Source organism: Azolla caroliniana, unplaced genomic scaffold, assembly GCF_043228905.1.
Source record: "Azolla caroliniana isolate FFs.n. ecotype wild unplaced genomic scaffold, voAzoCaro1.0.p SCAF_1, whole genome shotgun sequence".
In the NCBI taxonomy this organism is placed as follows: domain Eukaryota; kingdom Viridiplantae; phylum Streptophyta; class Polypodiopsida; order Salviniales; family Salviniaceae; genus Azolla; species Azolla caroliniana.
In genome coordinates, this window is record NW_028230436.1 from 31,407,231 (window position 1) to 31,433,774 (window position 26,544).

At 36.9% G+C, this 26,544-nt stretch overlaps 4 protein-coding genes across 7 annotated transcripts; 2 read left to right on the forward strand and 2 right to left on the reverse strand.

Moving 5' to 3' along the window:
• Positions 1–4,369: 4,369 nt before the first annotated feature.
• On the forward strand, positions 4,370–6,150 carry LOC147869729 (uncharacterized). Its single transcript, XM_087332501.1, has 2 exons — positions 4,370–4,902; positions 5,317–6,150. The coding sequence occupies exons 1-2, from the start codon at positions 4,421–4,423 to the stop codon at positions 6,017–6,019; spliced, it is 1,185 nt and encodes a 394-aa protein (XP_087188627.1). The 5' UTR covers positions 4,370–4,420; the 3' UTR covers positions 6,020–6,150.
• A 943-nt stretch (positions 6,151–7,093) lies between these two features.
• On the reverse strand, positions 7,094–10,530 carry LOC147869730 (transcription factor TGA2.3-like). Of its 4 annotated transcripts, none has more exons than XM_087332537.1 (9): positions 10,303–10,415; positions 9,647–9,786; positions 9,483–9,551; positions 9,260–9,319; positions 9,101–9,178; positions 8,713–8,758; positions 7,951–8,225; positions 7,499–7,735; positions 7,094–7,401 (listed from the first exon to the last, which is right to left on the reverse strand). In XM_087332537.1, the coding sequence occupies exons 2-9, from the start codon at positions 9,722–9,724 to the stop codon at positions 7,255–7,257; spliced, it is 990 nt and encodes a 329-aa protein (XP_087188663.1). In that variant the 5' UTR covers positions 9,725–9,786; positions 10,303–10,415; the 3' UTR covers positions 7,094–7,254. The 4 variants fall into 4 exon arrangements, with proteins under 4 accessions (XP_087188663.1, XP_087188655.1, XP_087188639.1 ...); XM_087332529.1 differs by having other exon boundaries at positions 9,647–9,842; positions 10,303–10,327; XM_087332513.1 differs by lacking the exon at positions 9,647–9,786 and having other exon boundaries at positions 10,303–10,530.
• Positions 10,531–11,472: 942 nt separating this feature from the next.
• LOC147869731 (uncharacterized) lies at positions 11,473–14,481 on the forward strand. Its single transcript, XM_087332549.1, has 8 exons — positions 11,473–11,528; positions 12,319–12,419; positions 12,516–12,592; positions 12,809–12,891; positions 12,999–13,107; positions 13,692–13,702; positions 13,803–13,904; positions 13,987–14,481. The coding sequence occupies exons 1-8, from the start codon at positions 11,490–11,492 to the stop codon at positions 14,182–14,184; spliced, it is 720 nt and encodes a 239-aa protein (XP_087188675.1). The 5' UTR covers positions 11,473–11,489; the 3' UTR covers positions 14,185–14,481.
• Positions 14,482–21,999: 7,518 nt separating this feature from the next.
• LOC147869732 (uncharacterized) lies at positions 22,000–25,922 on the reverse strand. The gene is made up of 7 exons (XM_087332571.1): positions 25,683–25,922; positions 25,452–25,523; positions 24,953–25,020; positions 24,628–24,748; positions 22,858–22,944; positions 22,685–22,774; positions 22,000–22,474 (listed from the first exon to the last, which is right to left on the reverse strand). Exons 1-7 carry the CDS (start codon positions 25,851–25,853, stop codon positions 22,352–22,354), a joined length of 732 nt encoding a protein of 243 aa, XP_087188697.1. The 5' UTR covers positions 25,854–25,922; the 3' UTR covers positions 22,000–22,351.
• Between the last annotated feature and the right edge of the window lie 622 nt (positions 25,923–26,544).

Below are 26,544 nucleotides of genomic sequence, written 5' to 3' on the forward strand. Positions count from 1 at the left end.
GAAGCTTCAATGACATAGGAGAGTCCCTTGGGTTGGGCTCCAACATGGACCACATATATATTATTATGCAACAAGTGCCCCTTTTAACAATGAGTTTGATATAGCATTCATTGTCGACATATTCCTCCAAAAATAATGGTTATACTAGTTTATCAGGGGATGTCATATCAACTTTCCTCAGCAAAGGGTATCGAATATGTATATGAAAAAAAGAAGTCGTACAAATGTGCACAAAAACCAAACTTTTGACGAGTATTCTACATTATCGGCGACATTTGATTGACTTACAAATAGAATTTACATGGTGTTTGCATCCAATATGTCTAACATGAGGCTCATGTATTTAATGGCATGTTCATATTTGGGTGGTTCACCATCTAACACTTTTCTTTCCATGGAACGACAATTCTATTTAGGAGATACGTGATGATCACATTGATTCTCTTTGATGGTCTTGAATATAAATGCGCCTTCGAGTGTGAAAATGAAAAGGTATGCAATGACCATAGAGTGCACCACCTTTGTTAAGATAGCAAATCACATTCATAGTGTGGAAGTGATAAAATTCTTGGACATGTAAGATTCTTGTACATAACCCAAATGTTAATTTAGATGCTTGTTATTAGCATTGTGTCGATAAATATGACAAGACTCAAAATTCATGTCTAGGAGATAATCTCGTTGCTTAATCAGTTTGTTGTTTCCAAGAATAGCCAATTATTTATGTCGAATATCATCAATTTTAGTCATATGGTAGTACTAAAATAGTGCTTAAATGAATGATATTCTTAAATTATCTAAGAATATCCTCTTTTTAGTAGCTCTCAAATTTCTAAATAGTGTGCCAACTTTCTTTTATGTCTCACATTTCATTATCAAACATACTTTTATACGAATACATAGGTATTCATGCCAAATTTAACGACGCAAGTCGTTTCACATTATTTTCGCAAGTATGTTGTATCAATGATCCATCATAGCCTCCCAAATGCCCTTAACTTTTTCGTCAATTCCCAAACAATCTTAGTCAATCTCTAAAAGAAAAAAAGACGATGAGTTGACCATATCATCGCTTAGATAGACGGGAATAGACGGAGGCCATTAGGAACATTTGGTAGAATATAAACTCAGGATTGATATCACATATCAAACTCTTCTCAAACTAGAATTGCACAATGGATCCAAGGTATAAGGGAAAACCTTTTTAAACCATTGTTTAGTTTCGATTATAATAAAAATCAAACCATACCATGTTTCTAGTTCTTAATTTTACTGTACAAAATGTGTATATTATACATCCACGTTGAGAGATGAAATAACTAGAGGAACAAATTATGAACATGACTATAGTATATGTTACCTAATAGATATCATTGTAAACTTATCATGTCATACCTCTAATTTAAAACATGATACATAAGAAGGGACATTACCGATAAAGGACAAGTGCATGTGTGCTAATGTCTGAAGATAATAAAAAGGCAAAGGAAACAAGTGTTCGGAACTCATGTTGTTGTCTCTCGCATTCATCATCGATAAATACAATGAATGATAATTATACACACTTCAAAACCATGACCACATGCTATGCTTTATATAAATTATGAGTCATATGTTGCCCTTCATATCAATGCCTCATCTTTGATGGTGATGTAAACTGCACATATATTGGACAACTATGGTTGGGGAAGATGGGTGTCAGTGGTCAGACAACACCAACCCAATACAATGCTGAAATCATTTCATGATTCACAATGCGATAATTCGTATATTTGAAGATGTGTTCAATATATTTTCAAAATGATGCATGCACGCTAAGCCAAATGGTTTCTTGTCATAAATATGCATGCCATCTCGTCGACAAAATTCATGTCATGTATCTTTTCGTACTAGTGCCATATTTCTTGCCATATGTATTCCTAGTAACAAATCAATCAATTGTGAAACCTTTCATCCACGAATTCATTGAACTTCAACGCAGATTTTATAAAGATTTGATTAGGCTCGTATACCTTTAGCATGATCTAGAAGTGGTCTACATAAACTAGCTTAATGGTACTCTTGTAATCTTTCATCACACGAAAGCATCATGATTCATGTTTCCACAAATGAGAAGGAACCCTCATTACTTGTTTTGGACATGCTTTTCCGTCATGTACCTTGGAGTACCTCAAGTTACATGATATTCAAAATTCAAAATTCAAAATCAGTTGATTGTGCAATTTTGAGATAAGAAGGTTTGCATCTATGATGGGTTATCAATTAGAAATGATGAGTACACTAAATGCTTAGAAGAGCACACACAATTCAAATCTATGTAGGCTAATGACCTTATTGATAAAAATATTTTCAATCTAAAACAAATTTGTTTCGAATCCACACAAGGGATATCCTAGAGAACACGCATAAAGAATGGTATTCCATTATCACACCTTTGCACAAACATTGCCCATTATGTTTATTTTAACGAAATGGTTATTCCACTTGTCATACAATGCGGATATCTCGTTCATGACTGACTATACTTGCTTGTTGCTGATTTGGTAATGTTGGTATACAATTATAGAATATGGCTTCATATAAGTAAACCATATGTTGTTGAAAATTACATGATTGTGATATTTGAAGCTCACCCATGTTTAAGTCTAAAGCAATTGGGAGTTCAAAGAATGGCACTAGGTTCTCATTATTTGTCTTAGTACCCCAAACCATTGCCCACTAAGTTTGGCTATCAATTTTCTAGGACTTGGTTGGCAATAAAATGAACCTCTTTGGATTGAACTATGGATATATGTCAAATAACTAATTGGAACGATGTTAGGAATAAGTTTCAAAGAGAAAACGATATACCATTAACATGGGACATCCAAACCCATGTTCACACCCTATAGGGATATATTGAATGTACATCCTAAAATACCATCAATTCATGCCGCGTCATGCGTGATTGTAAGGCCAAGAGGTAAAATCCTTAGCAATGGCTATTGGCCATGGGAAATCCAAACTCATGTTCACATGATATGGGGATACATCAAACTTACATCCTAAAATACGATCAATCGATGCAACCTTGCACATGATTGTAAGGCCAAGATGCGAAATCCTTTGTGGTGGCCATTTCTTGATGAGAAAGATTGTAGTGGGGAAAGAGTGTAGGGATTATGTGAGAGGACTACTTTACAATGTACATCCCTCAAACTACAAGTGCATTCACATGCTAGACACTAGTACAAGGTTGTAAGTGCACATTTGAATGTGTACAGGATGTGATACACCAAGATTTGAATCCCTAGAAAGAAGACAACATTACCAATGAATGCACAATGTGGAAGTATTGCCTTTATATGTCATATCAAAGCTATAGACATATGGAAAAACTATTAGTAGTTTATAGGTACATGAGCTAACCATGAAAATTTTACAATTAACATTGACAACGATAAGCTTTCCATCACAAGGGAATCACCAGGGTTGAAAAATATCAGGATTGCATTGTAAAAACTAATACTCATACATTTCCGTAGCAAGCCATTTGAACCGATGAGTAGGTGAAAAGACAAACTGGAAACAAAAACCAATGCTTCACTTAGTTACAATCAATCCTTCAAGTGTTGCACCGGGTCAGGGAGCTATGTTGCTCCATGTTTTCTTTTTTGATGAATTGCCTCATTACTATCACTCATGGACAAGATCACCATTTCTCAGTGTTCCCCAACAACAAGATCGCTGATGCTTCATACATGCATATGCATCCCCTGTGCCATGCATGCATGCATGCGTGGTACATGTTGTGTGTTCCATACACAAGACCAAAAGTGCACACAACGCCAAATGTCTGTCCATCCTTCGTGATTTGGATATCTCTCTTTTTGGTCTTGTGTATGGAACACACAACATGTACCAAGCATGCATGCATGCATGGCACAGGGGATGCATATGTATGTATGTATGTATGTATGTATGTATGTATGTATGTGCCTGCCCTATATAGGATGAGAAGAGACATCATCCAACCTATATACATACCTATATACATGTACATACATAAGTAGCGACAAGACAAATTGCAAATGCAGAGGTGTGCCTCTCTCTCTCTCTCTCTCTCTCTCTCTCTCTCTCTCTGTGGCCTTTGTGAAGTGAAGTGAGGAGGTGAGGTGAGGTGGGGTCACTTAGGCAGATGAAGACGGCAAATCGAATCACGCCACATAGGGTGGCCCTACCAATGGGCTTTGTCCACGTGTCACACACACGTGACACACACACGCTCTCTCTATCTTTCTCTGTCTCTCTCTCTGTCTCTCTCTCTGTCCATGCCTCTGTTCACGCCTCTCATGCAATTCATCCATTCAGATAATGACGATGATGATGATGATGAGGAGGAGGATGATGAGCCACAGACAGAAGAAGGGAGAAGAATCTGATGATGATGATGATGATGATGAAGAAGAAGAAGAAGAAGACTTGGCCTATGAACCCTTTCCTGCATAAGTCACCCTCCAAGACGACGACTACTCATCCCAAGCTCAAAGAAGAAGAACACCAAATTGAAGAAGAAGAAAATGAAGACGAAGAAGAAGAAGAAGAAGAAGAAGAAGAAGAAGAAATGAATGCAGAGAATTTAGATGCCTTTAATCCCAGTACCCTTCCTAGAGTTTCTGGTCTATACAGCCATATCCAGATAATCGACCATGATCAGGAAGATGATGGTAACTGCTACCACCACCACCACCACCACCATGCTAGTAATGACGATGAAAATGAATGTATGGATTCTTCTTCCCTAACCTGTAATGAAGAGCTGTGTCTTGAGCTCAGTATAAGAAGCCCTGCTGCAGCGACTCATCATATCATGAAGAGGTCTATCCATTCTGACGACAGAAGCGGGTTTTCCAAATGGCAAAGGTTTGACTCGTTATTTGACGCTTTTGAGGGTTTGGGGAGTTACAGGGTTTAGGTGTGGTTTTAAGTTATGGTTGAGATTGTTGGGATCAGGGTTTAGTTGGTGCTAGCATTATGGTTTAAGTTTAGAGTCTTGTGGATACTTCCATCACAGTGTAGAGGCACATTATGTATGGATTAGGTTTTTTTTTTCTTGCAGGATTCGTTTGGACATTATGAGCTTTTGTTTACGAGGCTGCACTGTGCTGGCTGTGCTTCAATAAGTTCATGACTAGAACACCATAGATAAACATAAGTAGCTATTTGTTACTTATTATCTAAAGATTCTTCTGATACAGAAATACATAACTGAATTCAGTGAGCTCTTCCTTTTGCATATTGATTGATCTCACTTGTGTGGTACAATTATTTGTGTAGGCCAGAGCGAGAAATGCAGTTGGCATCTCATCCTCATGCAACCTCCAATATATTTCAGCCTGTTTTGTATCCCAAATTACAAGTGGAGAATGATGATGACATTAGGGAAGACAAAGCCACATCCTTAGAACTCATGAATTCTGATAATGCAGATGTGCGGTATCAGACGAGCGATGTCGATATTGGCCGGATGAACCTCGATGCTCACTTGATTCAAGAGCGAAGCTTGGTTGAGTTTCTTTGCGCAAAGAAGCAGAACAAACCTCACGCCCTTGATAACATTGTGATCAATGCAAATGTATACAACAGTCATCCATGGCACTTCATGGGCACATCAACTATGGGTTGTCTTTATTTTTGTTGCACTACGGAGTATACAAAGAAAGGGAACATGACCAGGAATAGAATGACAAGGGAAGGTGGGAGGTGGAAACAGCAAGGGATAGTTCAACCTATCCTTAGGTATAATATAGCTGAGCCTTCCCACAAGACCTACCTTAGCTACATTCCTTGTGGCCAACTTCCGAACTCTAGTAGTGCTTACTTTGTCAATGTTCCTTCCACATCCGGTCGTGTGAAACATCGGCACCGCATGATCGAGATTGCCCTTGATGAGGACTTGGAATTAGAGAAGAAGTCTCTTAAAGGCAAGGTCACTCCCAAACCCTTCTTAGTTGTTTGTGTACTTAGAAATACCATCTAGTTAGAACCTTCTCTTAAATATAACTACTTGCTCATGTTATTCTAAACTTCGTCAAATATTCTTCTTCCTGCCCCATGGGTACTCATTTCAGCACAATGATGTTTTTTGTATTGATGTGAATATATTCAATGCTTTCCATGGTTCTTTTAAGTAATGCATTTCTCTGCCATTTGTTACAACTTACATATGCCTGTTAGTAATGCATTTCTTAATTTACTAAAAGAATTATTCATGCATCGCTCTGCTTTTTATATCTCAGTTCTTTATATTTTATGAGTTCAAGGCCAATCTTCAATTGTTTAAATCGTATGATGGATCGAACTGAAGAAAATAAAATTTAAATAGAAGTAAGTGGATGGGAGGGCATGGTTTCAGAAAATCAATGTACTGTGTTTTTCATGTAAAGTTACTTCGAGATTTTAGATCATTATTAGAATTGTTCATGCCTTTATAATTGATAACTAATTTATTAGTCACTTTCCAAACTTTTGCTTGAATATGGGTATCTTCACTTAACTTACATGATAGAGTGTTGCACTGTCACAAGGAATCTATGGATTTTGTTAATTGTTCTACTCTGATGCCTTGCACAACTTTATTCTGAAGCGAGGTGGCTGAATTTTGAGTCTCCAATTTGTTTCCCTATGCATATAGCTTTTCAACATCAATGGCATTATATTCAATTATTAGGGACTAGTGTTCATCAAAGGATTGGAAACCTAGAAATTGCTGTTTGAAAATAAAACATGATCCACAAAATAGTAATCGCACATAAAATTTATCAATATCACCATTTTAGCTCATGACCTCTAGCCAAACCAGAGAGTGAGTACATGGGAAGGTAGTACTCATGTGTAACAACGCAGGGTTTTGAAAACACCAAGTAAATTTAATAGGGACGTTACATATTTTGGATCTTAAAACTTACTAGAAGTGGTACCCTTCATGGAAAAGGCATCAACATCAAGAGAAGCATATTCCGGAGAGTCCTTGACAATATCAAGTCTCTTGGAGGCATACATAATTGGGATTATTCATTATCTATATATCTTGATATAATGCATCTATAACTCATTCAACTTGTACAAAATGTTTATTGTCATTATTCACCATCTATACATCTGGATTTAGTGTGTCCATTACTTATGTACAATATGTTAGATCCTAGGTTCATATATTTGCAATATCATTGTAGAATGCTGAGAAGCAGCAGACTTAAAAAACAAATTGAGATTTTAATCTTGAGGTCGGGCAATCCAAAGAGAGCTCAAGGCACGTAAACGTGAGAAATAATCTCCGAGTGCTACCAAACCCTTTGCTGATTGTCGTGGTGTCAAAATAAGATGCAGTTGATGCAACATCTGGTGCTGGAGATTGTCCGCCTATTGAAGATTCATTAGTCATACTAAGAATTAAAAAGATAAACAAATCCATATGGTTGTACAACAATGTAAGAAATCCAAATGACATGACGACAACCTGTCGGACAAAATTTTCTAATGTACTGAGTTTCCCCATGGCCATTGACATCTGGCCCATATAATTTGCAACATTGTGAACCTCTTGTGAACCAGCTGATAATGTATCGGCCAGATTTTGTTGAAGTGTCTCCATACTTTGAGAGAGGGCATCCTCAGCTTGTTGAGAGAATTGTTGTAAGTTGCATATTGTTAGCTGTTGCTTTTCAGTGAGCGGCTGAAGCTCAGGATTAACCATCTGATTCAAGCCATTACATTATTCCTAAAATTAGAGATTTTTCTTTGATGTACCAAATGGGTTCACCTAATGTTTTAGCTCAAACATGTAAAAACTTCCACGCATGGAAAACTAAAAAGAAAAAGGAAATGTGGGATATATAAGAATACGTATATACATACATTTACAGGTACATACATCTGCATGCAAAAGTACTTATAAATGAATTGACACACCTTAAGGAGTTCAGAAGGCCGAAATCCACCCATCCACATAAAACATCGCTCTGTGGGTGTTTTCCACATGCCAGACATCACATGGAAAACATCTGATTTCACTGCAATTCCCTTGAATCGGAAGAGTTTATCATAGTGGCCTACAATACTATCTACATGACAACGCAATTCAGTATCGCCTGCATAATTATTTGCTAATGCAGCTCTAAGTTCCGAAAGCTTTCTGATATGCTCCTCCACCCAATGTGCATAATCCATGTTGAAGGCAGCAGTTCCTGATACAGCATAGCTATTTACATAAATATACCTATTTTTGTGGCTGTTGGTTTTGGCTTGGTGGTGTCCATAATAGCACCAAAAGACATAAAATTTTGGGAAATTAAGTTCAATCCCGAACGTGGGCTTGGCCCCATTTCACAGATCGTATCAATCTTCTGTGGATGTTAACACTATCTCTCTTTCAAATTTGAGCAATGCTCACATTACAATGTTTTTGGAAACGTAGGCAACATACACACGTCTATGTTTTGTCTCGTAGGCTGATTTTGGCCTTTAATAGACAAAAGACACATCTTTATTTGTCGTTTTTCTAATAGTATTGGGATTGTATTCTAGTGGTAAGTTATATGTTTCATAATCCTTAAGACTTGGGTTCATATCGTTCTGCCTCTCAATGAAAAGGGATAGGTTACCATTGTATATAACAAACCAATAACCATCCCATATATCGATAATTAGCTGTCCAAAGAAATGGAGTAATACCTGCATTCATTGATCGGCTGCAAATATCTCCGTTTGCATGATTTCCCTGAGGTCTTAAGGAGTCTTAGTTATCATTTAGACAAAGGAAGAGTCTGATGAAAAGAAGCGAAAGATATTAATATTTCACCAAATGGCTATCTTTCCAAGGGTTTCAAAAAGTTTTGGCTATTTTTCAAGAGAAATATTTTTAGGTAGGCATGCCCAAACTTACAAAAAGATTTCTAAAGTTTTATAGCATATAAAATTTTCCGATCATGTATGCTTAGTGAATACTTGACATTCCACATTGGTTTATCCTTAAAAGTTTCATCTGCAAAACCAAGTTTACGCTTGTGTTCATTTATGCTGAGATGATTGAAAAGTTTTCTGACTATTCATGTTCCTATACCTGGTGACGAACCCGATCAACCTCTTGCTCGAGTTGATTTAACTTCAGTCTATTTGATTCCAATTGTTGAACATATGCCTAGAATAAAGATGGTCCATATCAACGCACAATAACCAATCATACCAAAGCTCAGTAAGTAATCAATTCCAGTCATCAAACCTTCTTCCGGAGACGACTCTTACGAGCGGCTTCCCTATTCTGAGCAAGCCTTCTGAGCACCTACAAGACCCATGCATATTATCATGTTTTATATTTGATGCACACAAAACAACACCATCTTTTTAATTTTTTATATGATATATTAAAATTATTTGACTTCACAATTTGCTTTTCTCAATAAGAGAAAACATTAATTTTGGGGATTTTTCATTATTTTGTCTACCTTGATATCAGTAATATTGCTTTTATCACAGTCAGAATTCCTCAATTTTGTACCATTTATATTTTCAAACTGGAAAAAGAAAAGTTTAATCTGATAAGTGTCTTGGTAAAGCCGAATCATTCGAGACAAGTTTTGCACATGATAGGGAAAACATGATGACATACATGTTCATCTTTTAGTAATTGCTCCATGCTTTCTGATGTTTGAGCATATGGATTATTCTCTGCCCACGTTTCAGTCATTTATTTTGACTAAAATAAATGATCATGAACTGAATATCTGTCCTTGCCCATAACATGTTTTTCTAGTGAGGATGAAAACCACGGCCAAGGAAACAATGGCTAAAACAGAAAACATAACCTGAAATGCATATAATTGAGTTAATTAGCAAAACTGTATGCACAAAAAGAAGGAACACCGTTATCATAGGGTATAAATAAAAATGATCAGAATTTGTTTCTTTCTGATTTTAATCTATGCAAAAAGTGCCCTCCAAAAAGCACATGATTCATTCGAAATGACTGTAAATAGAAGCAAAATTCACATCAAATAGCAAAACACACATCTCATGAACGATGGTGATAATGCACAAATGTATCTATAATCGAATGTATATGCAATAATCCAACCAAATGCATTATTTTCAAAACATATATATTTTTATATTTGATATGAATAAAGAGTTGCCACTATCTAACCTGAGCTTATGTTCTTCTAAGTTTTGGGAAGATCAATACGCGACAGAAATGACAGGAAAACACATGCTCGAAATGCAGCTAAACTAAAGAGAAAAGAAGAAGAAGGATATAAGGGCACTTACAGAGTATCCAAGGAGAATTGCATGTCTAGAGATGGCGATGAGAGGGGGAATGACCCATTCGGCCTCATCTAAATGAGATGCCTTCACATTGGGGAAAAAAAAGGTTGGGTTATCATTACAACTCATTACCATCACTTTCAGGGAGGGATGTCTCTGAGTTTCTGTTCTGTTGCACGCGCGAAAAGGAGGAGGAGGAGGAGGAGGAGGATAATTGAAGCATTCCCGTGGTAGCAATAATAACAAAAGGATGTGTTTCCTGCGTGGGTGGAGGAGGAGGGGGAGTTTGTTGGTTGCCCGGCCGGACACAGCAGTAGAACAGAACATGGAGGGTGGGCTGGTGTGAACACGATGGAACCTTATTTTCATAGTCATGCGATTTCAAAGAGATATACATATGCAATTTCCATAGCTCGACGACAAGAGACGATCGTATTTGTGAACCAAGGGATAACACCACGTAAAACATTGCGTATTGCTCTCGAGGAATTTACTAGCGAAGAGTCCACATTGCTTTGTTTGGAGAGAGAGAGAGAGAGAGAGAGAGAGAGAGTTGTGGATGGTCAAATCAATCATGGCTAAGTTTGTAGGGAACGCAAGCTCCAATGTTAATCCAAGGTGGGGGGGGGGGGAGACAACCGGTCGGGAGTTCTATAGTTGGATTCATAAACATGCTTGGGCTATGGATTATAATGGTGCCACGATATCCCCACTTGCATAGAATGGATTGTGAGCTTAGCCAAATGGAAGCAATGGTACATATTATTAGTAGGAAGTGGGGATTATAAGGGGTATGCATCACTATTATCGATGATTGTGATTATGGCACTCTCTTCGGTATATGGATCGGTAGCCCACCGATTGTTTGGAGATATGCATTAGGAATTTCAAAGTCATTGTTGTATGGCGGCCTAAAGTAGAACATGTGTGTAGTAGAATTGGGAGTAAAGAGAGATGGCAACCATATGTATATGTACGTGCTTGCTTTTCTTTGAATTAATCATGTTCATTAGGTGCATTAGGCTGAGGGTGTGGAAGGGCAGTCCCGGCAATTACATAGAGACGCTTCCAGGGGAGGGAGGGTAGTCCCTGTAATTTAGGAAAACGTTGTGCATTATCTAAGAAAGAAGGCCTTCTTCCATGGCCATGGTCGACGACGCTCCGTTCCTGTTCCTTCTGCTGCTCTAGCCATGGCTGCCATCCTCCCCCTCCCTCTTAACACATGCCAGGTATGTGCTTATACCACCTCCTTCCACAAAATCCTCTGTCTCTGTAGCTTCTACCTCAACCCCAAAGTTTATTCATGAAAAGATGAAAAGATGAACTGCTCTCAATATACATAAATAGGTATTTCGAATGCTTAAACCTTACATCGAAAATCTGGAATCGAAATTTAAGCTATTTACTGTGCCATCACTATTTGAAGGATTTAGTGAATGTCCATCAAAAGGCCTTTTCTTGGAGCCTTACAAACGTATCTCCACGAATGGGGATACTGATCTTACAAACCCATACATGCCTAGAGACTGTGCCTAAAACAAACTCGTGGACTTAACTTCCTAAAATCCGAATAACCCCACAGACCAACTGGGGAAGAAGGTATTTTGCATACACATATAGCTTGCGTAAAGTTTGTTTTGCACATTTATAAATTATAATGTGAGATAACCAGGCTCCAACTATATAGAGTTTACCACTATATCACGGAAAGAGCTATGTGGAATTCTTAAGAAAGATGATTGTAAAACAAATGCTCCCTTGGTACAAGCTGCTCAGGAACGGTTACACATATCATAAAAGGGGCTATTTGGAACACGTGTAAGAGAAGAAAATAAGAAAAATAGTATGTTTGGCAAATCTATATAGCTGGTCTAGTAATTGGATAGACTTGATAACATTTTATACGGCGATAACCTATGACTGAACAACCTATACACGCATAAATGCATGCATGTATATGTGTGTCTTCATATGCAATCTACTGATGAAATGTTTGGTTTTATCGTCTTCGAGGTTCAGTTCAAGGCATCATCATCAAGCGATCGATGCTCACAATGCATGGGTTTCATACACAGTCACAGCCATTTGAATTACTCCAGAGGGTTCATTCCACCATTGAGGTGCAAGGTTCAATCAAACTTATGATGTGTGAATACCATATCTCTTTAGCTCCGTATTTATAGTAGCTTGTGCAAATTGGTCTTTTTTCATTGTAGATTTCCAAACTTTTCCTTTAACCATCTCCAATTGAAATCACATCGGAAAATTGGAATTGCATTCGCCGAATCAACTGGTTAGTGCAACTAATTACTTTTCTTACTTCAAAGTTTCTGTGTCAATATGTTAGGATCACAGTTTTTGTCCAGATCTTACCATTTCAGACTATACTCATCCAATAGCTAATGAGCATATTCTAGCCTTGGTTAACACCTAGTAAATTAGTTATTAATCTGCTCATTAGAAAAGACATGCCTGTGGTTTGTTTATAAATGGGTTGTGCTACATGCAGGGCAAGTGGATCGAACTGTGAAGATTCGGTTTGGTAATAATGCTACAGTTACCTCAGAGCCAGTTGGAACAACTCAGCTGAAAGTGAGAACAAGTGGGAGCTATATGATGATGATGATGTGTGCGCATGTGCTTTTTCACTGTTTTATTGCCCTTACAATGTGAAGCTGACCCATCTTGACCTGATTTAGGTAACTGTTAATCTCAATTCCAAGGCAACACGGAAAGCTTTTGATTCAATTCTTGAGAGCTTAAGGAGATCAGCACCGCCAGTTGAAGGGTTTCGTAAGCTCAAAGGAGGTTAGGCCAAAAACTTTGCAGCTTTTCTTGTCCTCCCCAATGCAGTGCTCATTTAGCAGTGTCTTAGTGGTGAGGGTGAGACTTGAACTTATGGCTTACGGTACAAGGGCTCCAAATACTAGTGATATCTGTTAAGGATCAACAGCAAAATACTGCGATCTTGTTAATATTAGCTAGAATGCCCTTAAGTTTCAAAAAATAACCAGGACAATATTTAAGTTATCGAAAACTAAGACAATGTGCCTAAGTTACAGAACACCCCTCCACTGTATAAAGTTTTCCAGTACTAAGGGGTATTCTCATCATTTTTGGGAAGTTAAAGGTATCTGGTTCCTATCCAACAAGGTACAGGTATTGCACTGCTATAGCCTACTCATTCGTCTTACCAAAAATTAGAAAAACACTATTTCCTTTTTCTCGTTTCGTATAACCATTAATTTAATGATTTATGCTTGATTTTCAATGCCTCTCCCTTCTCTCTTTCTCTCTTCTCTAATCGTGTGGGTTGCTTTGTTTCACCTTGTCTTTTTGTCTAACTAATTCTTAACCTCTTTTATGACTGCTGCGAACTGAAACCTATGCAGGAAAACCTGATGTAAGTATTTGTTCTACAATAAACCTTCCTGAAGCAAATATGTTAATCTTCCCCATATTTCTAATGCATTCTTTGCCAACTACTTCCTTTATCGTCCCAGATTCCACGAGAAATCTTATATAGAATGATGGGTCCGAAAACTGTAGATAAATTCGTCGTCGAGGAAATAGTCACATCATCTGTTCTTGAATATGTGGAGAAGGTACTTTTTTATTTACACTTCTATAGGACTTCTAACAACTTTGTACTGAAAGATTTGTTATTTCTCCTGGGTTCAAATCCAGGAAGGAATCAAAGTTAAGAACGATTTCAAGACAGTGCAATCAAATGATGAGCTAGCAGGGTCGTTCAAGGCCGGAAAAGACTTTGGCTTTGATGCAATTGTGGAGCTAGAGGAATCGGAAACCGAAGGCTCAGAATCTTCCGCCTTGAACCTAAACGTTTCAGATTCTGAATCTACTCTGGAAGGCAATGAGACCTAAAGGCAATTTTAGAGTTGTGGCATGGCTGATTCATATTTTTTATTGAGAACCTGGAGGCAAATACTTCACAATTTGTAATGCTCAGATTCTCATTGAGGCATAATTTATGCGTGAATTACCTTTTTTGTATCTCGATCGAAATAAAAAAAAATTAAAGCCTACAAACAGAAAATGAGAACTTTCAAACTCTGCAAAGGGGAATGAGAGGAATTTCATTCTTTTCAAATTGTCTAATCTTAATGCAGTCACTTGAAATGGCTGTAATTCATTTTGGTTCACGATTTTGTTTTTTGTTCAATTTTTTATTGTATAACTAACGGCTTTTCATCTGTGCATCAATGCTTATGGTGAGCCTGGTGCATTATTAAATTCAGAGAAGTAGAGAGAAAGTGTTAGTGCAAAGCATAGAAGAACTTAAGTGAATACTCACAAAGATAAGCCAGAAGCAATCCTCACTGATGTCAAAGAAACACTCAATGTACTCATATAATCATAAATATTAAGAATTCAGCATTTGTATAGGGCAGCTACTCCAATACCAAGCAAGTCAAGTAGGAACGTTAAACTATGATTCTATGTATTGTTTTAGCAAATAGTGTCAAAATTCTTGTCGTTAATGTGGGTAAGGGAGAGGAACTCTTCAGCTAGAGAGGTGACATAATTTATTTGATCCAAAGAAATCTACACGATTGGAGTATGTGCCTAAAACTAGGTTTTCAATCCTAACCAAGGTAAGTTTGTTTAGGTCAAGTTTGGTTAAATGTGTGGAATGTGTTAGTGCTATTGTCACCCCTCACGATAAACTTAAGGAAATTGAAGATCAGACGATATCTATACGTGCGTCTCTCTCTCTCTCTCTCTCTCTCTCTCTCTCTCTCTCTCTCTCTCTCTCTCTCTCTCTCTCTTGCTCACTTTGCCCTAAACAAGTTCAAGAGATTGAATATCACACTTTGATACAATGCTCTGCTTGTGATCATATTCAACCATGCTTTCCACGCATCTTTGACCAAGCCCAATCCTTGCACGAATTTCTCTCACAACCATAATGTGCACTCTTGATTGCAACAATCATTGGTAAAGTTCTTGAACATCGAGAGTCGCTACTCACTTTCACATGTATAACGTGAAATGTAATATCTTTGGTCTCATAGGTCATATTTGACCTCCAAAGACAATACTATAATGTACCTCTCTCTCTCTCTCTCTCTACGAGATTTCTATTCATGGGTATTGGCTTTCTATCTATATATAAAGAGGATCCAAATTTCAATGTGAGTATTGTATTCTAAAATCCCAAAACATTATCATGATTTTCAATATTCTTGAATATCCAATTGTACACATGAAAAAGGAGCTTGATTTATCATTAAAAAGTGTTTAAAATCGTGATCCGTGTTTTCCTTACATTTGTTTATGTTGTTTACATGTTTGTTTCTCATGTAGAAGATTTCTTAGGGATGTCATGTGATTTGCAAGATTTGTGTTGCAAACAATATAAGATATCAACATAGAAACTAGCATGATTGACAATCTATTTGTGATACAAGAGATGTTTCTAATATTGTAAACATTTATACTTACTTCAATGTTAGTTTATTTGTTTGCTTGATGTGTCATATTGGCTTTAATGTTGTATTTCAGTAATCCTTTCAAAAGGCTAAATGTGTGTGTGTAAGTTATGGATGTTAAATTTGATATTGCACGAGTCTGGTTTAGTGGCTCTTCTTTAATCGGGTTATTTGTTCGGATATGTTATACAATGTGAATATATTGAGGTGCATGCATTTCATCGAAACTTTATTGTAGAAACATTTTTCCGTGATTGTCAAATGTGATTTGGAATCAATATGTGTTTTACAGGGACAGATGTAGTGTGGTATTTATAGCAAGCTTCCTTGTTTTTCAAATCAGGTAAGAAATTTCAAAATATTGATGTCATGATTTCAAAAATACTGATCAATTTTACGAGTGTCATAATCAAGCATTAAAATTTGTGTGTGTATTTGAAGGAACTCAAAAACAAAATGAAACAAATACTTGTTTGTACCACACGTGTTTCCTTTCTTCATTATTCTTTCTTCATTATTCTAACATGATTTTTGTAAATTGTATCCCCCAAAAGAGAGTGATTTCTATCAAAGCATTCGTTACTCATGTCAGACATTCATGTTGTGTAAGAACCCGATTGAGAACTCGACATGCTATTTTGGACTGCCGATTTAAGTTTACACAAATTACTAAAGATTGCAAAAAACAACAACAAAAAAGAAATGCCAAAGCCTTTGTACTTTTATTGCCGAATCGATAAACTCATGATCGAATACATAAGTTTCATGCCAAACCATTCCTTGACCATCAAATGTATGACCGAACATAAAAATTCTTAATGTTATTAAAGATGCCTACAACAATGCTGAGAATCGGCAAGGTCTATGAGAATGTGAACCATCTCATATATCAAGACTACACGAGCAATCTCAAGAGTTGTGTGTGATTATGTGCATGTATTAAAAGTCTAATGAATTAAATGACATTTTTAAGATTACAAATGTTACTCAACTTATGCAAGTTAAATCTAGACTAATAGAGAACCGTGAGCACATGCATCAAGAATCAAAAGAAAACCTAGGTAGAGTCGAGTGTACACACATATGCAAGAAACTAGCCAAAGTAAGAATGAGAAGCCCAATAGGGATTGGAACCTTCAAGATGCTCATCATTTTTAACAGACGTGTCTTTTCTGTACTAAAACATATTTGCTTAGTGTACAAGGAACTAATATGTCCATCATTTACTTGCAAACATTGTCATTGGTTTCACAAATTGATTTTCAGGTCATGGTCTTTGTTCATGATTTCGTTCCTACAATCATGTTTGCATTAAATCTGATCCAAATTTCGTTGATATCTCATATTTTCATTCCAACTGAATCCATTGAAAGTCAAACATGGAAACTTGGATAGAACGAATTATAAGTCTTTAAATCTCATTCCGCAATGTATGTTGAAAGTGAAAAGTTGAAATGTGACTATACTATGAAAGGAGTCTTGAGTAAAGCCAACTCACTTTATCCAACTATGCAACGGGTCCTTATGGAATATTGTGAACCACACATGTCGATAAAGAAAAACGTATCCATATTTCAAATAGTCTTTGAGTTAGATTGTCACTTGAAACATTAGGTGCTTTCTAGATTCCATTCCTCGGGGTTCGATATCAAAACTATTGTATATGCCGTGGATCACATTTTGGCAATATAGATCCCAATTCATTCCACTTTCTAGCTTCCCAACATGGAGATTAGTGACAACAAGCTTACTAACCTACGTACAATGCAATCTTGAGGGAATCAATATTATTGGCTCTATTATAGTGGTAAAAAAAAACAATAATGGTTGATGATTACAATGACAAAGGTAGTGTAACACCACCATGTATGCATTTGAAATACGAAGTAGTGAATTGTTTTAGTCATATACAACATAATTATCTTTCACTACGTTTGTAATAAAGTTGAACACATCATGTACAAGCTAGGCATGCCAAATGGGTTGCATGATAGCTTTTCTATCATATATATTATAATGAAGTATACTAACTTCAATTCTCCTAGCAACATTAAGCTAGGACTATTCTTTTATTTTGCTTTAGTCCATAGATCAAGAAAAACGATACATAATGGAGCACATTGACCATTGATTTGCATTTGTCCCCCCTTTAAGTTTTAGGATCACTTTTTACGGTTTACTTTTAACCATGTTTTGTGATTTTATTTTTTTATCAATTTACATTTCTACAACAACAACTTGCATTCTCAAAATCTCTCTCACACACACTCTCTCTAGCTAGTAGGAACGTAGACTTGATGAAATACATCAAGTCTCGTAGGGAGAATATATATGCACCTTGATGAAATGATGGACAAAGATAGTTGGTATTCCAAGTATTCCTATATGGGATGTATGTTTAGTCAATTTCATATTATCTAATGCTAAATTATCTTTAACTCCCCTATATAAGTTGTTTAGGAAGAAGGCTAGCCCCTTCTAAATAGAACATTGAGACAACACAAACGACATCTCTACGATGAGCAAATGAGGATACACTCATTGAGATAGAGGAACATATGACAACAAGTATGTGGCCAAAGTAAGGGACAAGGAGGCATAATGCACCTTCTAGTCGATGCTTGGGGTTGTAACAACCAAACATGGAAGGCAAATGAACCTAAAACTCTACCTTTGTATCTTCCTAAGTCATCATTGAACATTTCTAATCTTACAACTTATTTATCCCACCCTCCACCAATTCCCTAAAACTAACACTATTCCATAGAATGAACTTTTATTTTCCTTATACACTTGTACCCTTAGTTAGCTTGTAATGGGAGGAGAAAGTTTTAGACTATTTTTATAATGGGAGGAGAAGCTTATAATGGGATGATATTGACCTATTCCTATTTTGTTAATTGTTTATCACTTTTGTTGTATGTATCATCACGGCAGTCACGATACGAAGTTCAATAGCACAACATTTTTCAAAGCATTTTTTAAATAACCTCAAAAGGTCCAAAACGTAACCAAATTTGCATATGCATATTTGGTTTATGAAAGGATGAGATATCCATCTTTGGTTTATGAAAGGAATGAAGCAACAAGACCATATAGTTTAAAACCTTATCTCTTATTTGTTGCAATTAATTTGCATATGCTTGCAATTAGAAAACATGCATTTGAGACTTTAGACGTCTCAATATCGACATTGTACAAACATGATCATTTCCATACATGAACCCTAACCATCTTGCAATAAATATTGCATAGCATATGAAAACTTTGTTTAAAAGATGGTGTGGTTCCTGAAGATTCATACCACATTGATCTACATAAAATATCTCAACATCATAATTATTACAAGATAATCTATAGCTACAGTAATGGGGTTTTTATGTACGACCAATAGCTTATACCATTTTCCATTGGAATGGGCACTCAAATTCCTATTCAAATGCATCAATTGACGTAAAAATATATTGACCACTCAATGGCAACTTGAAAGAGAATTTATTTGTTTATAAAAAGATCACAAAGTTTTTTTTTTGAACATTTCTTGGCAAGGATTCACCTTAGTGGATCTTGAGATTTTACAAATATGACTATTTAATAAAATATGTATTTCGAGAGCTTGATCGGGCTAGAGCACACATGTTTGTGTAGGTGCGTGGGTGTGTGAGCATGCATGCATATAGAAAGCATGCAATGTCAAAAAATGTAACGGCCTACTAGGATAGCCAATGCACCAAGATCCTTTAAAGGATTTAGCCAATATAAATTCTGGGATTATGTGCTTACGTTGCATAGGAGATGCCTCAATGGATAAATGCTTTAAGTGGCAATTATTTATGATTATTACTTAAACACATATGTATTACACAAGTTTGTTTAATGTTGCCATGGTATTTCTTTAAAGAATAAACATGAGATTATTTAAGATTATGACTTACTAGACAAGTTGTTACATTAACTTGTATTGCTTTGCATGTGTGACCTTCAATAGTAGATGAAAACCAAGTGACAAATACCTCTTTTGCATTTAGAATAATCACAAGTACATTTTCAAATTTACATGAAGTGAATACCTAGAATTCTCACTCATGCAAAAGTTTGTCCTTCAACTTGACATACATTTGAATCACGTATGAATTCAATGTTTTGCAACTAATGGTCATTTCAAAGAATGAGCACCCTTTGCAATACATATGGTTTAAAGCACTAATCTAGAACAAGAAATTGGATATGACAAGAAAATTATTTTATAATTCATGCCCAATTTATGAAGACATGAGTATTAATGCGATAATGTGATATAACATTAATGCTTATGGATGGTAAAAGCCAATACCCAATCAATGATGACAACAAAATATCCATGCAATTGATTGTTGGTGCTCATCGATCACATTTATATTCTTGCTTTCAACCACCTCTGTAACATTAGAAAACATCATAAAGGATAGGTTTAAAGAAATGTTTGTTCCAATTCACATTGTGGGTATGGTGCATCTTTTGCATATTCAAGTTATAACACTATGGATTGGTGCATTGTTTGTATTTATATATTACAACGGCCAACACATCAAAAGTAGTGCAATCAATATGATTATAGTGATTTGCGAGCTTTCATATGTATATATTTTGATTGAAGATTGATGTGATGGGAACCAACCTAATAGTTATGTGTAAGCGTTTAATTTTGTCGTTATTAAGGCCCCGCATATTATTGCACTTTAAACTCTTAAGAAATTATTATATGATTAAAAGTTAAAACTTACACTTGCAAACCAGCTTTTCAAAGCTACAAAAGTTCAATTATGGAACTTATACCTGTTGATGTAACTAGAAATTCAATATCCTTGCGTTAACAAATGTGGTGACAAGCATTTTGAAGAACTACTTTCTAAATGTCTGTTATTGGTTGAGGCAATTGATTGCTTACGAAACAAGTTTCAATGACGGCCAATCAATACACTTATTCCACTCTTTTTATCATGCGTTTATGTGTACTTCTAAACATCAAAATTTTCAAATTGTGATCTAGCGACTAGCCCCCAATGAATCTTCCAATCCAAACAACTAGATCTTACCAGTAACAACCAACAAGCTAATGGCACAAGGAAAAACAAACTTGTATGCAAGATGTAAGAAGAAAGGAATGCCCACATCCCCCCCACACACACATATGTTCAAGATTAGAGATGTTGTAGCCAAGAAATAGTTGTATGCTAGACAAACCCAAAGGAAAAGTAATAGCCATAATCAACCATACATGCATTTGCGTGCGTGCGTGTGCGAGTGTGTGTGTGCGAGTGTGTGTGTGTGTGTGTGTGTGTGTGTGTGTGTGATAGAGAGAGAGAGAGAGAGAGAGAGAGAGAGAGAGAGAGAGAGCCAATGCTAAATCTCTCTTAACAAAGGTAGAATAATTGAACTCTAGTATTTTTAAGTTAGGTTCACAAAACTAAAAGGTTTTGTTGCAAGGTTACTCATTGCCTCTCGGAAGTACACCAAGAGCTAGTAAATGTTCGATGTAACCACTAATAATACTAGACAAGAAATTGAAATAAAATTGGCATCAATCACATGTCATAGTGGGTTGGAATCCGAGCTTAGTGCATTGGGTTGGAAGAAGAGCTTTTTGCGTTGGAGTCATTAGGGCAATAATGGTATTTTTACTAACTCTGCTATTGTAGGCTAGACTCACCACGAGTGTGGTGGTGTTTATTAAAGTTTACATACTCTAAGGTAAGATGTAAAGTAAAATGAAAGTAGAGACAATATTTTTAGGAGCTACGTTTTGAAACAAAATGTTTATACAATATAAAACTTAGGATGTCTTTATTCAAATCTCGTGTCCATAGAATGAACTTGAGAAAAAAGAAAGCGCACAATGAACTTGTCAAATGTGTAAAGTTCATTGGAGGGTAGAAATAGTCAGTAGTTGTATGACAAAGCAAACAAAAGCTTTTGCAGGCTCAAAAATTTCCTCTTTAGTGTTTGCATTTTCTACTTTGCTCAGTGATCTGACACGAAATCAATTACAAGCACCACGTTTTCAAGAGCCCAAGTCTCTGATGGACATACAGGTTGTGTCAGCTTTGCCTTTCACTGTTGTTTGACACTTGATGGATCTCATGTATACAGATTGTAAGTTGTAACTATTATTTGTTATAAGGAGTTTCTGTTTTATAATATAATGTAATAAATTAAGGGAAATTTATGTATGTGAAAAATAAAAATAATACAATGTGATTAACACACGGATGTTTCGAAAAATAGATAATTTTACGTTGAAAAATGTACAAATCTTGAGTAGCATATAACCCCCACTCATAAATCCTCTTTACATGTGATTGATTTATCATCCTAAAGAAATGTTGGCCAATATATAGGTATAAAAAACGCATATAAATATATTCATGTATATTTATATGCATGTTGGTATAGGATGCTTACAAGGTTTGTAACTATGAAGTTCAAACTACATTCTTGAATCTTGAGTGTGAGTAAGCTAGGAATGTGGAAGAGATTTTTTCGCTCTAGTTTCCCATTCTCCGTGGGTTACATAGATAACATTAGATCATTGATTGCACGAGTATATGCAAAAATGCGAATCATCCTCGTAAAGAGTGGACTGACAACGAGGCTTGAGGGTTGCCAGGAGCTAGAGAGAGAATATGTTGTGATTGGCTTGCTTGAAGGAGAAGGGCAACCTCCGCGGCCGCCATGGCCACATCCTGCATGTAAGCGTAATTACATACACCCCGATGTTGTGCATGTCTCATTAGTTATGTTTGACAAAACATGTGTGTTTCTAACATTTACACATGTGAACATAAACATACTCGCACTGAACACACGTGTATATCCATCCCTATGTACACATAAACATCTACCCACACCTAGCCTAGGGCCTTCGTTTAATGATCAATATCCATCCACCTTACCTGTCTTTGGTTTCTTCTTTGTAGCATATTCATGGCTCTCACCATGATGTAGCAAGGTAGGAGAAAGCCAACGGCCCTTAGGACAAAGAGCTAAACAACCAAAAAAATTTAAAGTTGTTAGAAGGTTCATATGCTTTCTAACGAATTGTAGGCATAGATATACAAGCATATACCGTGAAAAACATTGATGCATCCTCGTTCGTGTGAATCGTAACTGTGGCCATGGCAATTGCATGGCGCAAAAGCAACAACGCCATTAACTACAATTATAATAAACATAAGAAAATGACAAGTTTTTAATGACACCTTTACATTGGAAACCTAACAACCAAAAGAAATAGTTTTACCATGGTTCATTTACCTACTTAAATAACCATTTTGAAAGTATGAGCATTGAATCAAGAAATCACATGAACCTCGAGAATAGTAAAAATGCATAATTTGGGGACATTAATAAGTCATTCTCTTGTTTAATTTCCCACGTCGGGATGAAGAGGGATGTTCATTTGCAAGGTACAATGCGGAGAGACAAGGATCCCTAATTCAAACAAGTTAGCATCAAAACCCATACCAATTACATAACAATAGTGAGCATTCTGATTTGTCCAGGAAGATTGGTTCAACCTTGGGCTCAAACATACAACAAACTATTATGTGCTCTACTCTACTACGGAAAGGAAAAATACTAACCCACCCTACTTTTAACCGTTGAAAACGCCCCTAAGAGCAAAGACATGAATCTTCGACGACTACGTCTTGTATTGTGAACTAATGTCAATCCTCAGTCGCATGCAATATGTGGGTCGTGGCAACATGTTAAATCTATATAAGGGTTTATATAGAAGAATGTGATACGACAATATCGATGTTCCTCATGTGGGAATACCGTATGTTGGCTTCACACAATTATAGAGAGAGAGAGAGAGAGAGAGAGAGAGAGAGAGGATGCCAATGTGGGTCAAATATTGTGGCTACTACCTTATGTTGGCTTCACACACTTATAGAGAGAGAGAGAGAGAGAGAGAGAGAGAGGATGCGAATGTGGGTCAAATATTGTGGCTAGCCTTGCTAAAGGCAGTAGCGGTTCCATTTTGGAAGACCTGGAAAATGTGATGCAATCAATAGGGTCCCTCCCATAGGTAGTGTGAAAGCAGGAGGAGGGGCCTATATATATATATATATATAGCAGGCTGAAAAGATGGGCCCTTTTTTAAATACATATGTAGGTGCTATTTGAGTTAGTACTAATGGATGGATTGGATTGGATGGGTAGACCAAACCCCATCAAAAGAACAGATTGGCCCCTCTGTTATGGACACAGAGGTCTGTCTATGTGTGTACACTGTACACTACACTACAGTTTCCCCCTTTGGACAATATACAAATGTTACTTACCCCTACAGTAACAATATAGGTCCTAGGAAACAGAGATTTGTGCTCCTGTGCATACATATACATACATATCAAGTATAATCAAGGGTTTTTTAGGGTTTCATTTCTATAGCTTTTTCCCTTTATTCCCTCAGGGGCTTCCCTTCCTGGAGTTTGAATGCATGAAGTTGAATGATATAAGTAAAAGATTTTAATTTGAAGAACCTAGAGATTCGGAAGTTAAATAAATGCTCTTTCAAACTCTCATGGCCCTTGATTTTGATGGCTTGGTTGTTAAGCATACTAATTTTAGGGTTTTAATATCCGGTTCAATAATTAAGGGATGTGATTAGCAAATTGAAGGAGCTCGTGTACTTAAATGAAACCAGTGATTAAGGAGTAAGGGTTGAGAGAAGGTGTGATTAAGGGTGTGGGTCGGGTTCATTAACAATTACTGAATGCAGCTAGCACAGGAGTTTAGCAACAGGAAAAAAGATGTGATTAGCAGAGGAGAGGGTTCTGAACGATGATTAACGGAAATTGCTTTAGAGGGAGTGATGATGATTACTTACGATTAGGGCAGCCGAGCGGCAACAGGCAGCGCTACTCGAGTTGGCCTCTTCGTATTGGGCGTCCAAGAACCGCCTTTGAGCCGCCGCCATCGCCACTTGCAGCTCCATGCTGTATTCCTCGCTATTTATGTATATTTATTCACACGTTTGACAACAACAAATAAATTAATCTTTTTGATGAGTTACTAATTATATACTATCAATTGGGCACCATCCCAACTCTTCATTCAGGAGAGACATTAATTTTAATGGCACTCTTCATTCCTCACCCGAGGGGGCATTAATTACGTAATTAGGCAGGTAATATCTTTTTAACAAAAAATACCCGAAATCCACAGCGATTTCGTTGCGTGAAAGTGGAGATGCTGTGGCAGTGTAGCCGCTCCTGAAAGGCTGCAAATAATCAACGTAAAATTAGCAGGAATAATAACAGAAATTAGGAGACCAATAAAAGACCCATATTCCATAATTATTACCACAAATGAAAACCCCTTTCCTAATTTTGGACTTGGTTTTCAATCGGACACTTAATTACATCAACAGAATTGCAATTAATCCACCCTGATAATTAGTATAACAAGCTATCTATGATCTGCTTGGTATTACAGGGTTCCTTGCTCGATCATGCGCAAAGAACCGAGTCATAAATGTTGAGTGATCTTGATTAAACAGGATATATTGGTTTTGAAGAGGAGGAAGCACTTCATCACAAGTAGTGGCAAGCCCTAACTAATGAAGGACAACAGTGATTTTATTTAAACCAACCAGCTCATCAGATGGAGAGAGAGAAAAAAGAAAAAAGAAAACCTAAAGAAAATAATTACCTGTTGACAAATCTCGCAGATTATGTCGCCCTTCTCGTCACACCAGCGCTGAACACACTTTCGGTGCGCATACTGCGTTATTTCACAGCAGTAAAATATGTTGTTATAAAAAATCAGACACTAAAAACACCAGAACAGAAACACAGAACAGGATTGCTTCACTGATAATGAGAAAGAAAGAGAAACAAACATATAATCAAACAAATGATTGAATTCTGACAGGTAGGGTACCTGTATGCTTCCAGAGCAAGCGCAGGGTCTCTCTAAGTTCACCATATCTTCTTCTTCTTCGTGGCAGATCCTGCATTCTGCAGAGAATCCGTCGTGGTTATGGTCAGCATTTCGACCACTCCGCTTACCATTGGCATCGGAAACAGAGATGACATGAATGAGCTTCGCCATGGCCGCCACAATTGGGCAACACAGGAAGAAAGGGGTAGATTTGGGAAGCTGTCATAAGAAAGGATGAAGAGAGGAAGGGAGGAAGAAGCAGAAGAAGAAGAAGAAGAAGAAGAAGAAGAAGAAGAAGGGCGAGGCTGTGCGTTTTAGCTTTGCCATGTGAGAGACACACACCCCCCCCCCCCCTTTCCAATGAAAAGCAAAAGCAAAAAAGCAAAAAGCAAAAAGCGAAAGCGAAAGCGAAAGCAGGAAAGAAAGGAGAAGAAGCTCTCTCCTCCTGTTTTCTCTCGATCTTGTTCTGATGTGTGCTTGTTGTCTAATTCTTTTGGTTTCTGGTTTGTTTAATCGAATCGTTCAAAAATTAGGGAAGCAGAGGCAGCATGATTTTATGTACTTACATACTGTAATCTCTAATTCTGTCCTGCTCCCCCCCTCCTCTGTGAGGAGGTCATGGGTTCAAAACCTGGGTTTTTAGTTGCTATGATTTATATGTATATCACTCTGAGCTCTCCCTCTTTCTTAAAAAAAAGAACACAGGAAAATGAATGTGGCCCCCCCTCCCCTCTCCATTTTCTGATTTTGTTTTGTGTGTGTGTGTGTGTGTGTGTGTGTGTGTGTGTGTGTACACATTTGGTGAAAGGAGTGACTCATTTCATCTCCGGAAAACTACACCATTACAAGTCCATCACTGAGA